Here is a 16,941-nt window from a genome sequence, read left to right as displayed (position 1 = left end):
GTAATAGTCTAAGTGACACAAGAGAAAAATCCTTCAAGTGTGAAAGATGCCATTAGAAGTTTTAGGGTTGAAGTATCAGGAGTTTGATAATAATCCAAATCAGAGCTTCTCCACCTCAACACTATTGACATTTGAGGCAAGATAATTCTCTGTTGCTGGGGGCCTGTCCTATGCCTTGTAGGATGTATAGAAGCATCCTGGCCTCTGCTCAGTAGATGCCAGTCACACCTCCTTCCCCAACTGTGACTGCCAAAAATGTCTTAAGACATTGTCAAGTGTCCCCTGAGAAGCAAAAATGCCCCAGTGAAGAACCACTAATAAAGTATATTTCTCTCTTTCTTTTTAATCTTTCTTTCTTTTTTTCAGTTAATAGACTGTTTTTTAGAACAAATTTAGTTTCACAGCCAAATTGAGGAGAAACTACAGGGAGTTATTTTATACCCCCCTCAACCCTCCATAGTCTCACTTATTTTTGGCATCTTATGTTAGTGTGGCTCATTTGTTTCAAATGATAAATCAACATTGATACATTATTATTAACCAAAGTCCATAGTCAAATTGTGGTTCACTCTGTGTTGTATTATTCAGAGGAGTTTCACAGCTCCCCAATCCCCTGTACTCCACCTTTTAACATATATTCCTTTTAAAGTAACCTAAACTCTCCCCAAAATGATCCCTGAGCCACTTGCCTATTAATGCGCATTTTAGTTGCTTGCCAGTGATCGATTAGTACCCAAAAAAGTCTTAATGAATGAATATTCATTGCTATTTAAGATGCTGCCTCGTGATTAACCTTTGATAATTTATTGATTTTCCAGATGCATCACATCTTAGAACTGGGGTAGGCTCCAATTGTGCAGAGTTAAAATTACATTTGAAAACTCCTTGGGAAGGTGACCCATCAAAGACCAAAGTTCACCTTTCAATAAATCCAACAAAGGTAGTCTTTTTCTCCAGTTGAGACACATAGCTGTTTCTTTAGTCAGGTACTAAATATACGGGCTGGTTGTGTTTAGCAGGCACGTAGTCAATGCATAAATTCTAGAAAAATCTCAGGATTGTGAGATGCTGGTGCTTCAAGGACGCAGGTACTAAAAGCATCTTAAAGGGCAGCGACTTCAAACCTGCCATTTTACACTTACTGTCAGCCATGAGCCTGTTGAGTAGGATGATGGATAAAATTTCTCCCTTCTTTCTCCTCACTGCTCTGTCTTTTCCCTGACTCCATTTGCATAAGTGAAAATCAGCTTCACCATATGACACTTGTTTGTACTTGCTAGGCATGCAGTGTACACTGAATGCATATTTGCTAAATGAGTAAGTGGATCTGTGGTAAATAGCGGCTTCTCCTCTTCTACTCAACTGAGGTCTTGATTGCCTCAACATTTAGCTATAATCCAAAGAAATAAGTGACTGCGAGGCTGAGTTCTTGGAACACAGAACACAATTCACATGGCCCCAGAAGATAATAACACATGTGTGGTTGGCGGTGATGATTAATAACAAAAAGTGTTCATTTCAGAACATACACACGTATTTGACCTTCGTAAAAAAAAAAAAAAGTCACAAGCCAACTTCTTTGGAAAGGAAATGGGATTTGAAGGACAGGGCATAAAAGAAATTATTAAGAAAAACAAATACCATCACTGGGAGTTGACAGGTGACCTTTAATGTGATGAAATTGGATTGTGGTATATTTTAGTTTTCCGGAAGCCCAAACCAGTTTCCCAAGGTTGTCAGTGTGGTGAAGCCATACTGCTCAGATTTCAAATGAATAGAGAGATTTATCCTTATGTAAGAGCAGGAGCCAAGTGACTTTTCACTTCCTGGAGTAATTTGAAAGCCGGATCTTTCACTCTGAGGAAGGGCCACAAGCCTGGTTTTGAAATCCAGCATTGACAGGTGCAAATCATGGTGTCCCCAAGCTAGGGGACACTCAGCCCTAACTCTGTGTTCTTGCTTGAAAGACAGTCAGTTTATGTTCAGTTTGCTCAGTGGCTTCACTTGGTTGCCCTGTGGCGATAAAACCAGAAAACAAACCTTCTGTAGACACTGAAGGGGCACCACTTACAGCAAACCTGATCAAGTGACAGGAGAGAGCAGTTTGCAATACAGCACAGTATGGTGTGGGCCAGACGAGACCTGGCTGCTTGGCCGCGCTCGGTTCTCCAGTCTGATCTGTAACATTCCGTCTAGGAGAACTGAGTGAACGCTTGGGGAGGAGATTGACCTTGAGCTCAGTGTTCGGTCTTCCACTCGGGGGTTCATCTCCCTCAGTATCAGGATCCACACTGGGGCAGACCCCAGGGAAGCTAATGTACAAATGCTTGAGTGACGGATTTGAAAACCGACTGGTTTGGAGTTTTCATTTGTAGCTAAGGGTGAGGGTGAAGGGGAGCTCTGCCTCGCTGGCTCCCCAAGACGCTACTCTGGAGTGCTGTCAGGGAATCAGGTAGCAGAATACAGTACTTGCGATCTTGGCCTTTGAAGCCTCCTGGCTCCTGCACATGGGAGCTGTGAGACACTCAGCAAGAGGATTAACCTCCCTAAAGAGCACAGTCCTTCCTATAAAGCGGTGTGGGTAGTAATAGTACCTGCCACATGGGAGGAGTTGCGATGAGATAGACAATGCCCTAAACGTGCACTTCATGGTGCCTGGCTCTTGATAACCTCAACAAAAAGTAGCTGGTGGCCAAGATAGGAAGAGGTGGGAAGTGGGTGAAGACCTACCAGTGTGCTGTGTGATGAACACCAGCGGGATCAAGATGTTCAGTAGCTCTTTAATGCACTTACCCTAGGCTTTAATAGACCCTCCAGAGTCATGTCTGTTTCCTGAGACTGCTCCTTAAGCACATGGGGCTGTTAGAGATTATTCTGTCTCATACAGTGCAGGGCCAACTACGACTGAGTCGGACCACTTGTTTCCCTTTCTGTTGAGTTCCTTAAAGACCACACCCTTCCCCTTTGACAGCCAGAATTTTGCCTTTTGTTTTGTTTTAATTTTATTATTATTGTTTTTAATTGAGATCTAGTTGATTTACAATATTATCTAAGTTTCAAGTGTACAACAGTGATTCACAAGTTTTAAAGATTATGCTCCATTTATAGTTATTATAAAATATTGCCTGTGTTGCCAGATTGTTGCCATTTTTAAATTAGCTGACATTTCGCAAGGTGCATTTTTAGTTCACGTGGTGCAACTTGAGGGATACTTTGGAGTTCATTAGAAATGTGTTTTCAAGTCATCTGCTAGCCAAGTGCTTTCCGCAGATAGCCGATGTGGTCCATATTATTTCAGAGAATGGTCAGGAAGTAAGAGACAAGAAATAGAAAGGTCAACATAAACCTTTTTATTGCAATGATACCTGTGAAGAAAAATTGGTAGTACCATGTGAATGGTTCTACGATAACCAGTGTTCCAACATGGTGACCATTACGTAGCCACTAAAGACAATTATGAGGGTACTATAGAAGCATGGAGAAAGTATGAAATGAAATTTGAAGAATGCTGTGTAAAAATAAGAGTATGGAACATGCACAATTATAGTATGTAATAAAATACATACATACAGGAAATAAACAGTGAACACAGCTGTGAGTTTACAAGGAAAGTGGGATTGATGGCAATTTAATAGTTATTTTAATTTTTTTTTGTCTTTCTAAAAACTTCAAAATATCCATCAGATGAGTTGGTCATCCCAATTGAAGGCTGTCTTTAGTTCAAGTCCATAGCCTTATGTATGTTGACAGCAGCATTTTTTCCAGAGCTCAAGTTGCTATTACTAGTTTTCAGATTTCATCTGGTGACCAGCTAAGATAATCTTTTAAGTAATAGCAACTGACATAGTGTATTACTTTTCTTTTCAGTGATGAAAATGCCAGGAAAGATTTAAAGACGCTACCAGCCTTTCCAACCAAAACTCTGCAGGAGCATCCATCTCTTGCCTACTGGTAAGCCAAGCCAAGACAGCCAGTGACCCCGTTACCAGAGACTTCACTGAGAGCTGCCTGCTCCTCAGGAAATTAAAAGAAATATAAGGGAGGAAAATATCAAATTGCCCATCACATGTGCCAGACTAACCCTAAGTAGACCTTGGTCTTTGCAGTGAAAGGGTCTTATAAAGCTTTCTGGAGATCATTGTCCCAAGACTGTAATCATTTGTGAAGAGTGGCCATGTGCCTCCTCATTCAAGGGCATAAAAGGTTTGTAAAGTGTACTTTTTAGTGAGTAATAGTCACTATATGTGCATGACTGCACACGTAATGTGTCATGTAGCCTTAATCTAGCAGAATATAGTACAAGTGGTATAAAAACACAGATTTCCTTGGACAGAAGTGTTTGTAATGAACAGAATGAACCTGAATGATCAGGGATTTCCTCTATAGCCAGAAATCATTGTATATTTTGAGTCATTTTACTTGTCTATATTTTAATGACTCCATTGCATTGCCCATGCAACATTTTTCCTAGAAAAGTACTTTTTCCCCCCTTGAATTAGTTACATTCCCTTAAATTTATTTTCCTCTGTTTAAGGCTGTGGATCCTGAAGATGGTTTTCCTTTCCACTAAAGGACTGGTTACAAAATAAATATTCAACATGAATAGCTTTAATATGAAAGCTGGAGTATTTCCCAAACAAATAGTGAAAGTGTGTACTGAGGCTACATCACATCCTGAGGCTGGAAACTTCTAAATGAATCATTGTTTAAGGGTAGTTTCTTAAGGATTAAAAACAAAGACCGATTACCATTGATGATTGGTTGTCTAGAGATAAAAACATTTATTCTTCTCAGTTATACTTGAGATATGACTGAGGAGCTACCAATCTGAAAGAAGGGTAAATAGCTGAGTGATGTCAAAGGTGACCAGACTTCTGCCTGTTTCTCTCCTTTCTAGTCAAAAAGTTTTATCCTAAGACAGTAATGGAGGCTTTTCTCCTAAAAGAGTATATTCACAAGTAGTGACAGCATTTTTCATTGAAGCAGTTCTAATTCTTTCTGTATCTTTCTGAACAATTTAAAGGAAATGTCTAGAAAACCTGATACTTGCTGATCACTCTAAAAACCCTTTTTAAGTTCCCCAAGAAGGCTCTCTAACTAGTACTGAATAACATTATTTCGTATTTATTGTATACCATTCAGTTATGGGAAAGAATGTTAGTTTTTCATTTAATGAATTGATATTATGCTTTTCTAATAAATGACGTCAAGTGCCTGAGGGTCGAGAATTCATGTCGTACAAAAACAAAAGTCAACCAGCTTCTGTCTCCCGAACAAGTTGGTCAAGGCCTTCTCTCTCAAGTTTTTCAGGTTGCCGCCTGAGACTCCTGAAACTGAATCTGTGCCTCATACAGTCATTCATTGCTCTGCTTTTCATTTTCTTGTCTTACAGTGAGGACAGGGTAATTGAGCATTATTTGAAAATCAAAGGTCTGACTCGGGGTCAAGCTGTGGTTCAGTAAGTATCTTTCTTTTTGCTTAGATGAAATTTAAAATTTTTTTTAATTAAAAAAATTGGGGGGAGCAATTAGGTTTATTTTTATTTATTTATTTAATGGAGGTACTGGGGATCAAACCCAGGACCTTATGCATGCTAAGTACACGTTCTACCACTGAGCTATATCCTCCCCTCAGATGTAATTTTTTAAATTGAAATATAGTTGATGTGTAAATTATAGGTGTACAGTATAGTGATTCACAATTTTTAGAGGCTATACTCCATTTGTAGTTATTATAAAATGTTTGCTATATTCCCCATGTTGTTCAATATTAGATATAATTTTAATGCCTCTGTTTGACGAAGTGATCTGAAATGATTTCTGTTGTGTAGTTTGTATACATAAAGTCCTTACCTGGTTAGAATTATCTTACCATGAATTATAAAATGTCTTGGGTCATTCCATACTTAGGTGTCATCAGTTCAGATGCCAGTCAGCATCAGGCAGGTAAAAGAAGTGAGAAATACAGGCTGAGTGCAGGGCAATAGGGAATGGTGGAGACTGTGGTGAAGTAGAGAGCTTTTGCCCTGAGCCGAGTCAAGGGTATTCAGCTTCAGAATTCAGACACAGTGTTGCCAGATCATCTGATGTTTTTCCAGAAAAGCTGGAAATTCTGATTTTTAAATCCTAATTTTAAACATTCCAAAGTAATTTTAAGAAAATTTTTGCACAACATGAGCCACACAAAACCTGGAGGCAATGTTTGGTTGCCTGGTTTGTGAGTCTCCTTTGCATGGAGCACATAGTGTTGTAGCAGACAATCTGTTTCTTCATGCTACCAACAGCAGACCATAATGAAATATTTTTACATTTTAGACCTATAGAGTTATCATCCATTTATTAAAAGCAGTTCACAGGCTACATTGAAGTTTTTGAATTATAAAAACTAAATTTAAGACTCACAGACATAGAATACAAACTTGTGGTTGCCAAGGGGGTGGAGGGTGGGAAGGGATAGATGGAATTTTAAAATTGTAGAATAGATAAACAAGATTATACTGTATAGCACAGGGAAATAGACACAAGATCTGATGGTAGCTCACAGAGAAAAAAGTGTGACAATGAATATATATATATATATATATGTTCATGTATAACTGAAAAGTTGTGCTCTACACTGGAATTTGACACGACATTGTAAAATGATTATAAATCAATAAAAAATGTTTATAAATAAATAAATAAATAAATAAATAAATAAATAAATAAATACTAAATTTACAATTTTGTAATTTTTAAATTATAAAAACAAATGTAGCATTATTGCTGTAATAATTGTAGAATAACTTCTATGGCCACAGAAGTTTAGAAAAAAAACCTGCTGAATATAGCTCAGAGCATGTGAGAACTTGAAATAAGAACTTGGCGATGACTATTCCTCTGGTCAATGTGTAGATATCCCCCACATTCCCTACTCTTGCATTAATCTCTTTTTTATCATAGCGCATCTTCTGTGAGATTCGAGGTAGAAATCAGAAGTTAACAGTCCTGAAGTTGAATCCTTAACTTGTGCCTGTTTTCTAAACTGGAAAAAGGAAAGAAAGGAGTAACAGTTTCCCTGAAGGATTTTAGGTTAGCTTAATGAGCACTTTATGAATTGTTCTTGCTTAAAGGCAGTGCCCTCTTACTTCTTTTGATCATTACCCTTATGGCTCCAAATAAGAGACTGTCTATAATTTAGTAGTTAAAGCTCTAGACTGTGGACTCTGACTGACTTTATTAGAATCCTGGTGGTGCAGAGTAATTGCTGCCCGACTTTGGCACATTTACCTAATTTTTAATATTCATTTACATGTAGACCATTTACATTTAAAAAATTATCAAATTATCAATTACAAAATCCAGAGCAATTGATCTTCAAAATGTCATTAAAAATTCCACATGTATCATAAAAGAACCTCAATATTTTGTGGGCAGAGAGGAAATCTTACACAATTTAGTCCACTCCATAAAGTCTTTTTTTTTTTCATAAAGTCTTAGAGGTACATAATAAAAACTTATTGAATTAAAAATAGCAAGAGTTAGCATCATCATTTTAATTTGGGGGGAATGTTTTTAAAAATCAGGTTTACATACAATAAAATTCACCCTTTTAAAACATATATTTCTAAGATGTTTGTCTTGAGAATTAAGTATATATTTCTAAGAGTTTACCATGATCAATATATGGGATAGCTTTATTTTTTACTTAGTATGAGCATGTCCCAAAAGTTGATTCTCATTGCTTATATCATTAGGTGCTTAATTTAAAAAATACTTGTAATTTGGGTTTATAATACAGTACAATATATTTCTAAGCCATAGAAATTTTAATATGTGGAAAATAACATTTCCCATAGCTTTTCAAAACTGAATGTGTGTTAACAACCTCCTAACATTTGGATCAGATAAAATATATTACTCCTGTAGAGTGGTTTATTCTATTTCTACTTTAGTCAAAGACATGGTTATGAGGAAAATAGATACAAATTGTGTTTCTGTAGATCGCTTTTCCCCAAAGGGCCCTCTGACTAATTTAATAAGAGGTTACAACATACATTCATTTTCCATAGGTATATGAAAATAGTAGAAGCCCTACCAACTTACGGAGTCCATTATTATGCAGTAAAGGTAAGCACTTTTTACATGACGAAGCTTTCATCATGACCATGTTATGAGAGTTAGTGAGCAACACTAACTTTTTTTAAAATCACATAAATCTATATGCATGTATATATAAATTATCTCTAGAAATTTCAGCATTTAGAATAGAATTGATTTTCTTTTTTAAAAAAGCCTGGAAAAATATATATATTTCAGTCAATTATGAAGCACATTATTTTTGCAAAATATTTGCTATGTTCAAATGTTTTTCTCAAGCCTTGGTTAGTACTAAGATACTCAGATCATTCTTTTTTTTGGCACTCCTTTTTTTTTTTTTTTTAAGCTAGTCTTGCTGTCCTTTTTCTTTTGCAATTGTGTGTCTTTCTAATGCCACTAGATGTTTGTTTGATAGTGCCTTTGATGAGAACCAGGCAGTTTCCAATATCAGTTCAAAAGCTTCATAAAATCACCGAGTTTTTCCAGGATTTGCAATACTGATTTTCAGTTGATATGTTTTATATTTGTGTAGTATTTTCAGATTGCTATACACAAGGAGAGATTCAATAAGAAATATTTTGAGATGATAAAAGATAAAGCATATTGTTAAGAAGGGGGTGTAGTTTGAAAGAAGAATAATTTTATACTTGATCAATCCTGAGTGACTTCAAGTCCCAACAATGTTTGCAATTCGAAATGGTGGGGAATTGAGTAATAAATACCTGTATAATGAGGACACCTTGTACTAAAAATATGTACCAATTCCACTTTAATTATTCCTGATTCTTAAAATTTGTTTGCATATGAGTATCTATTTAAGCTCAAGTTTTTCTTTTCCTATGTCAGTATATCCCTTTCTTTGGCAAGACCTAAAAGATAAGTTTATGGAAAAGAAAAATACTTCTTTCTTTCTTATATGTACCTCAAAGTCATTTTTCAAGCATCCTGTCTTTGAATCACATAATTCTCCAAAAGAGTTTTTTTGGGGTTTTTTTTTCAGTATTTCCGTGTTTGTTAAGTATATTATAAACATTAGAATTTGAAACCACTTTTCTCATCTTGGTAGTCTGTTGGAAACTTCTCTGACCTTTATAGCTGGTTACTAATCTAGAGAACAAAGAGCTTTTTTCTTTTTCTTCTCTCTCTTTTTTTTTTTTTTTTGGATTGATATACTGGCTTTTGTACTCTGAATTAATTCTTAGTTGAATTACCTACATTCTTCTTCTCTACAACTGTTTAATCAAAATAGTAATACTTCTTTCTTTTTGATGGTATTAATAATATTGGTCTGTTTTGACTTACAGACCTTATCTGAAGAAACTCAACAAAGGCATTTTAATGACAAGTTAGGATTTTAAGTAGTGTTTTGTTTACCAAGACAAAATTGTTTTGACTTGCTGTTACTTGTTAAAGGATGAAATTGTAGATATTACTTCATCTCTAGAAGACTTAACAGTTAGGTCTTGGTTCTCATGCTTTTCCATCTTCCAGGATAAACAAGGACTTCCTTGGTGGCTTGGAATCAGCTATAAAGGAATTGGCCAGTATGATTTACAAGATAAGGTGAAACCTCGGAAAGTAAGTATGAGTCATTTTGGATACTTAGAAGAACATTGAGCTATTCTAGAGCTGGATGCGTTGCTTTCAGGGGGCACCAAACAGTCTTGGGTAAAGAACTTCTGGTATTGAAATCATAGGTTGCAAGAAGTCTCAGGTTAAATGTAAAATACTTTTTCGTAACTCATTCATATACCATTTACACAGCAATTCCACATCTAATCATTTATTCTCAGGAAATAAAATTATGCACAAAGATTTACCTAGCGGGATGTTGATCACAACATAGTTTACAAGTGCATACAATAAGGTTTCTATTTTAAGTTAGTATGAACATGATGATGTCATTTGTTTAATAAATTTTAAGTATATGTAAAAATATATACATGCATCCACACACATAGGCATACATATACATATTTATACTGGATGGATAAACAAATGGGTGAATTGTAAAGACGTAAACCAAAATTTTGGGTGCTAGGTACCTCTCAGTGGTACGGTTATAAGTAATCTTCTTTCTACTACCGTTGCTATTTTTGCTTACCCTTGTTTTACAATTTTCCATGCTAAACATGCCTACTTTTCATAAAGGAAAATAAGTTCCGTGCTGTTTATTAAAGGGGTGCACTCTATCGGGTTTGGATATTCCAGACCTAGTAAGTTACATTCCTTGCAGGTTGCGGTCTGATTATGAGGTTGTTCCTCTTGCCTGAGCACAAGCATACAGTACATTTTTGCCTATATAAGAATTGATAGGTCCATGTGGATAGCCATCTAGCTGCCCCAGCCTGCTCAGTATTATCATGACATAAAGGCTTACTCATGCTGGTAGGTTTTGTCGCCCTCGCTGGGCCGCGCTGCCATCCCTGGGAGTCACAGCAGTGAAACAATGGCCTCTAATAACAGACCATGGTCAGGCTGCCTGTGCTATCACAGCCCGACATCACAGCCTGGAATAGCTCCTATCTCTTCCATCTGTCTCTTGCTTTAACGTGTACTGGAAAAACAGGCGTATTTTTATAAAATCAGACCCTGGTAATAACACCACATGCTCTTCGTCTTTGAAGTGTCCTTGTAGACTCAATCAGTGCGCACAATCTTCCTTTGAGTTTAGAGAATGAGGAAAGCTACCCTCATCTCCCCATTTTATGGTTGTGAAACCAGCACAGACGACATGAAACGGTGTCACCCAGAACAAACCAGCGCCCCCTCTGAATGCCCGCCCAGCTCTCCTGGATCAGACTAGCTGGGCACTGAGCCTTCCTATTGGGAATTATCAGTAAAAGTAATAAAGCGTTATGTTCAACAACAAAGATCCATCTGTGTGAGAGACAGTAAGTGAGCATGTCTGAATCATGCAGTTAGAACTTGGTCACTATTGTTTTGGCCCAGTGACCCAGATCTATTGAAGTAAGGAATACTTAATTTCCAGGAGGAATATGAGTAATATTGGGTGTATTTTAAAATTTGTTTCTAAGACCGGATTTCTAATCATGCTAGATACGATGGCCATGGCATTTTTTTCAGATAGTTTTCAAAGTCATTTTTACTTACAGTTATATATTTTAATTTTTTTATCAAAAGTTTTAAATAGTCATTATAAAAGAAACAAAAAAAAGCACACACTTCAGAAACATGTCACTTGGGGCATGAAGTCCTTCAGCAGTCCTCACCCCTCCCTTGTGATAATCACTGTCAAGGGGATGATACTGGTTCACTTAGACTTTGTCAGTGTACATACCAAGCTTGCACAAAGGGGAAGAAATCTTACTCTGTACACGACTCCGTATTTTGTCGTATTTTTTCAAGTCACTTAAAAAACAGATCTCTTTCCACTCTTTTTAAACCTGCCTTGGACTCCGTGATGTAGAAATACATAATTTACTTAACCAGTTCTCTCTTTTTTTCATGCAATTTTTAAAGGTTACTTTCCACTTACAGTTATCACAAAACATTGGCTGTATTCCCCGGGTTGTGCCATACATCCTCGAGCCTGTCTCACACCCAGTGATTTGCACCTCCCACTCCCTCACCTGTTTATTGCCCCTTCCCACACTGGTTTGTGCTCTGTATCTGTGAGTCTGCTTCTTTTATGTGATACTCACTAGTTTGTGACATTTTTTTTTTTTGATTCCTTAGGTTAAGTGATATACGAGATTCGTCTTCCTCTGTCTGACTTACTTCGCTTAGCATAATGCCCTCCAAGTCATGTTGCAAATGACAAAAATCTCATCCTTCTTTATGGCTGAGTGGTATTCCATTGTGTGTGTGTATGTATGTATATATCTTCTTTATCCAGTCATCTGTTGATGGACACTTGGGTTGTTTCTATGTCTTGGCAATTGTACATAGTGCTGCTATGAACTTTGGTAACCATTTATCTCCTGATGGACATTTGGGTTGTTCCCACTGATGGGAGGGGAGGCTGAAGCATAATGAACTTGAGCCAGTGCAAACAGGTAGCCCCTAGTTTATCTGTTTTATGAGATCAAATTATTGCCTACCGTGTTTTCTTCAGGTAGACTTCATCTCTGTTAACATTTCTTGATAATTTACTTCTTCCCTGAATTTTACTCTAAGAAATAGCATTTCTTAAAGTGGGTTTTCCCCCCTGAGTCTTGCTTGTAAAATATAACTTCAATCAACTCATGAGTAATTTCTTAGCTAATGCGGCTTGGTAAAATTGAGATTCCCACAGACTATAAATGCATCTGCTAAAAACAACCAGGCTTTCTTCCAAAATAATGGTGAATCAGAATCTGCACAGTAAATACTGCAGTTAATTTCCTCTCAGTTGCTCATGACTCACAGGCCTTCCTTTACATTCACAGTTTCATAGAAATCGGTAAATATTGTTTGACACTGATCCTAATCAGGTTTGCATGTTCATTTCAGAGTCTGGACAAGAGTCAGAAGCCAGTCCCTTTCTTCAGTTTGCAGTTTTCCTATTTCATTTTCAAGGCAGGCCGTTCAGTTCAAAAAGGGCCATGAGCAGGTCATCTGGTGTCATCACTGTCTTGTTTTCTCTTTCTTGTTTTTTTTTTTTTTTCAGCAGGTGTCCAGACACTCTGTACCATTGTTTGCCTCCTCCTTGCTTCTTCTGTTTAATCAGATGGTGGATTTTTCTTTCAGTGTCTTTATGTTTTCACGTCTGGACAACTTAAGGGTTTCCTTGGCAGGAGGATGTTCGAAAGTCCCCGTCCCGGCTCAGCTGGCACAAATGAGGGAATGCGTCTTTTAAAGGGTGACAGACACTACTGTACCAGAGGAGGACCGTGCTGCGGCTGTTTGCATGGCCCTGTGCTCCAGCAGGATGCCAATGGCTGGGCGGGACGGAAGGTCAGATTGGCAAACTGGAACAAAACAGAGGCTGGGATGGGAGGCTGTGAAGATGGTCAGCCTCTTGAACCACATACCTGCTGTGTTCTAATTACATGGCTTAAAAACCAGCCAGAAGGAAGACGGTTTGCCAGTAAGATGCCACAAGGCTGTTTTGAAAAGGAGTTGGTCCAAGATCCACAGGCTGAGGCCTTCTGTCCTTTCCATGTAATGTGTATCAGTTACAGCCTCTGAATACTGGCGACTGTGTTTGTTCTGCCTCCTAGAAAACCCAGCAGGTGCTCATCCTATATGTTGTCTGTAAGGCTTTAGCCAGTCAGGGGTGTCAGTATGTTTGCAGTCCACGTGGTATAATGACACAGGGCAAGGGTTTCGGATGCAATCCAGAGCCGGTCTCTGGTGTCTGTTTGCCGTGTGGCCTTTGGCACGTTGCTTCATCTCCCTTTTAACTCCATTTCCTCATCTGCACTAACGCATGGTAGTGTGCTAATGGTAATGCCACTAACTGCATCGGGGGTTGTAAGAATTAAACGAGATTATATTTAACATTGTGCCTGATACACAGTCATTACTCGATAACTGGTTACTCCTTAGTAGTGAGGGAGAGACACACACACACAGAAAGAGAATGAGAAGTATTCTTGGATCACTGTTTGGTTAGGGAAGGACCCAGCATTGCTACAAACCCGGGGGCTTAATATATCACTGAAGAGTCCACACTCAATTGTTCTCTTTTCAGAGACTAAGCATTCTGCCCTTCCTCATTCGTTAATTATAATGCCCTAAGGCGTGATGCAAATTAAAAGAAAAATTTCAAATTCTGAGTTCCAATCCACAAAAATTCAGGGTATTAAAAATTCAGATCCTACGCAGTTTTTCTTTGTGCATGAAATGTGTTGCTGCAGATTCTTACGGAATGTGAAAACATACCAGAACTCAACTCAACTTCAAATCATAGGACGTTCAAACTTAAGAACGATGAGATTTTACTTTAAAAAAAAAAAAAAGCAAACTTTTGTTCTTTCTAGGTTTTTACTGTTCATTCAGTATTTCAGGGAAAGATGTCTGTTCTCCACAAAGAAGTAGGCAATAGGTCAGTGGCTGAGTAAAGTGTTAGATGTCATGACTGAGTGGTAACCCTTTAGCAAGTTACTTCAGCAGGAAAAATCAGAACCTGTCAGCGACGGGAGGAATAAAAATGGCCAGCGAGGCTAGGTGTTATAGGTGGACCACAGTAGGATAAAATGCCTTTCAAGATTAGTATCTTTCCACATTACAACATGCCAAGAAAATTTTGTGATACACGTCATTACCCAGGGGCACTTCGGGGTGGGGAAAAAGGTTTTTAGCTGTCAGTTCACTGATTTTTTAAAATTATTGGAATCCCCGAATGCCTAGAGCCAGACAAATTAAGAAACCCGCACAAAAGTCTTCCTGTTTGCTTGTCATCAAAGCGCAGGATTCGTTTCATTTAAACTCAGTGACTTGCTTATTAATCTGAGCACGGCCATCTTGACCATCTCTAAACCCTCCCTGCTTTTGCCACTACTACCCCCATCCCTGCGGACCTTGATTAGCATGCCGCTTCTAATGCTGCTTAACTTCTAGGTGAGGTTAACTGTAGGAGAAGGAAGAGAATGTGTGCACTTTCCACATCAATACACAATCAAGTATGGCGTGCAGGGGAAAAAAGGAATTACAGAATGTCACCCAGAGACCGGTCCATCCTGTTTGTAAAGTGTATAATTAAGCTCCAGCCACACCAATAATCAATTTCATCGTTAAAACCTTCCACAGAGTCAGTGGGAGGAGAACTCCAACCCCGTGGTGTGGATTTGAAATAAGAACCAGTCCTGCGCTCCCGCTTACCGGTTGGCTGACCTGGAGCTATCAATCAACCTTTCTGGGCCTTTATTTCCTCAACTGTCAAGTTCAAAGAATTCTGTCTGTCCTGTCTACCTCACAGATCATTATGTGAGCACAGTGTGTTAGTGCATTCTTCCACTGAGTGCATATTTTTCCCTGCACACCATACTCTAATTTATAGGAAGTTTACTGGACGGCATAGGCATTTGCCTTTTCCTCCTCTAGTTAATCACAATTAGAATTCTAAGCAGTTCTAAGTCAAGGAGCGCTCAGAGAATTTGTTGGGCACTGGTGAGTCTCCATTTCACAACTGGTAGGCAGATGGAAAGAAGCCAAAGCAAGTAGCCTTATTATTCATAAAGTCACCAAGGCTAATTGCAAAGGAGATGGGAAGTGTAGTCTCCAGGTGGGTGGTCATGGACAAAGCCATAATTCAAGGTGTTTTGTTACTAAAATGAAGAAGGAATAATAGATCCTGGGGGTGATAAATAGTTTCTGTCACCCTGTGTGTGTTTGCTTTGAAGTTGTTTAGGGGGATGGGTAATGAGAAGCAAACAAGTAAGCAAAGAATAAAGACATAATTATAAATTTTGAATAGTCTCTGATAGACACCAGTGAGGTGGAGGGACAGTAATGGGGCGGGTGGGGACATGTTAGTGTGTTCAGGGAAGGCTTCTCTGAGAAAGGTGACATTTAAGCTGAGACCTGAAGGGTGAGAAGAAGCCAGGCTTATGAAGCATGGGTTGGCATGTTCTAGTCAGAGGACAGCATGTGCTGATGGGAGAGAGGTGGGCATGTTGTGAAAAGCGAGAAGTCACTGTGGCCAGAGCTTAAAGAGTAAACACGTTCCCTGTAGAAACTGAAGATGGTGTTGGAAGAAGAGGAAGTGACTGGTGGACAAGCAGAACCATTCGATTTCATTATTTTATCTCTTACTTTGTGTTTCTAGGTATTTACCAAGTGGTGGAATTGTTCACACCTATAGAAAAGTGAAAGATAGATCTTGAATAGGACTGACTAGTCCAAATGCAGAGAAAACGACTTAGTTCATAAAGCTATATGAAGAATTTTTCCATGAAGGGGCATAAATAGTAAAATTATCTTCAGTGTATACTGGTAACTCGAGATGGGTTTGGTTTTAATTTATTCATCCTTCAGAAATAAGTTTCTAACAAAGGACAATGTACCCAATTTTATATTTTTCAAAAAAAATTTTTTTTATTGAGACTATTCTGTTTGCAAGGGCTCTGAGCCAGTACTTTATATTCTTTATCTCATTTAAGGAAAAAAATCCAAGTCCTTGTCATCAAGGACCTGACAGTTTATCTGGAAAAGCAGAATTATATTCAAAATCAGAGATTTTATGGAAAATGTTTAATAAGCATATTGAATATGAACCTGTGAGAAGAGACACCAGCTGTCAACACCCAGAAGAGCCAGGCAGGTCTCCCTGAGTGACAGGTCAGCCCTGATTGTACCAGAAATGGTGCGGTGAGCACTCTGATGCAAGTGATAACAGGAAGTCATTAGATCAGCCCTGAGAGGTTAGCGATTTGGCCACAGAGGAAATTTATAGAAGATGACATCCTCTTCAATGATTAGGGTTTTTTTTTCCAGGGTGTGGGAGTAATTAGGTTTATTTATTATTATTGTTGTTATATATTTTTAGAGGAGGTACTGGGGATTGAACCCAGGACCTCATGCATGCTAAGCATATGCTCTACCACTTGAGCTATACCCTCCCCCCATCAGAGTTTTATATTATTAATTTTCTGATACCCAGAACATCTTTGTCTAAATATTTCCCAAAATACTCAGAATGTTTAAGACCTGATGTTTTATATGTGGAAGTTTGTGACATTGCATCCAAAAAAGTCATTTTCGCTATCCGAGTGTGTACCATTTGGGTACATTATGAAATTTTAGCTCAGCACACTGGACACTGTGAGCATGGCCTCTTGTAGTCCGATCAGTTATGCTGAGTCCCTCTGGGAGGTAACATTTGCATTTAAAAAACAATTTGAAGAACCATTTCTTCCTAAAGACATTACCTAGCTGAGAAAAACAGAACTCCCAAATTCATTATTTTATAGCAAAA

The 16,941-nt window shown here is 38.1% G+C and overlaps 1 protein-coding gene across 3 annotated transcripts in view; it reads left to right on the top strand.

Moving 5' to 3' along the window:
* Positions 1-16,941, top strand: part of FRMD4B (FERM domain containing 4B) — a 284,737-nt gene that overhangs the window by 239,608 nt on the left and 28,188 nt on the right. For all 3 annotated transcript variants that reach the window (XM_072941679.1, XM_072941677.1, XM_072941678.1), the window contains 4 exons: positions 3,868-3,951; positions 5,393-5,458; positions 8,051-8,108; positions 9,570-9,656. In XM_072941679.1, the coding sequence (XP_072797780.1) occupies positions 3,868-3,951; positions 5,393-5,458; positions 8,051-8,108; positions 9,570-9,656 (295 nt within the window). The remainder of the gene's footprint in view (positions 1-3,867; positions 3,952-5,392; positions 5,459-8,050; positions 8,109-9,569; positions 9,657-16,941) is intronic.

The sequence above is a fragment of the Vicugna pacos genome, chromosome 17, assembly GCF_048564905.1.
Source record: "Vicugna pacos chromosome 17, VicPac4, whole genome shotgun sequence".
NCBI classification, from domain to species: domain Eukaryota; kingdom Metazoa; phylum Chordata; class Mammalia; order Artiodactyla; family Camelidae; genus Vicugna; species Vicugna pacos.
This window is presented reverse-complemented; position numbering and strand designations above follow the sequence as displayed.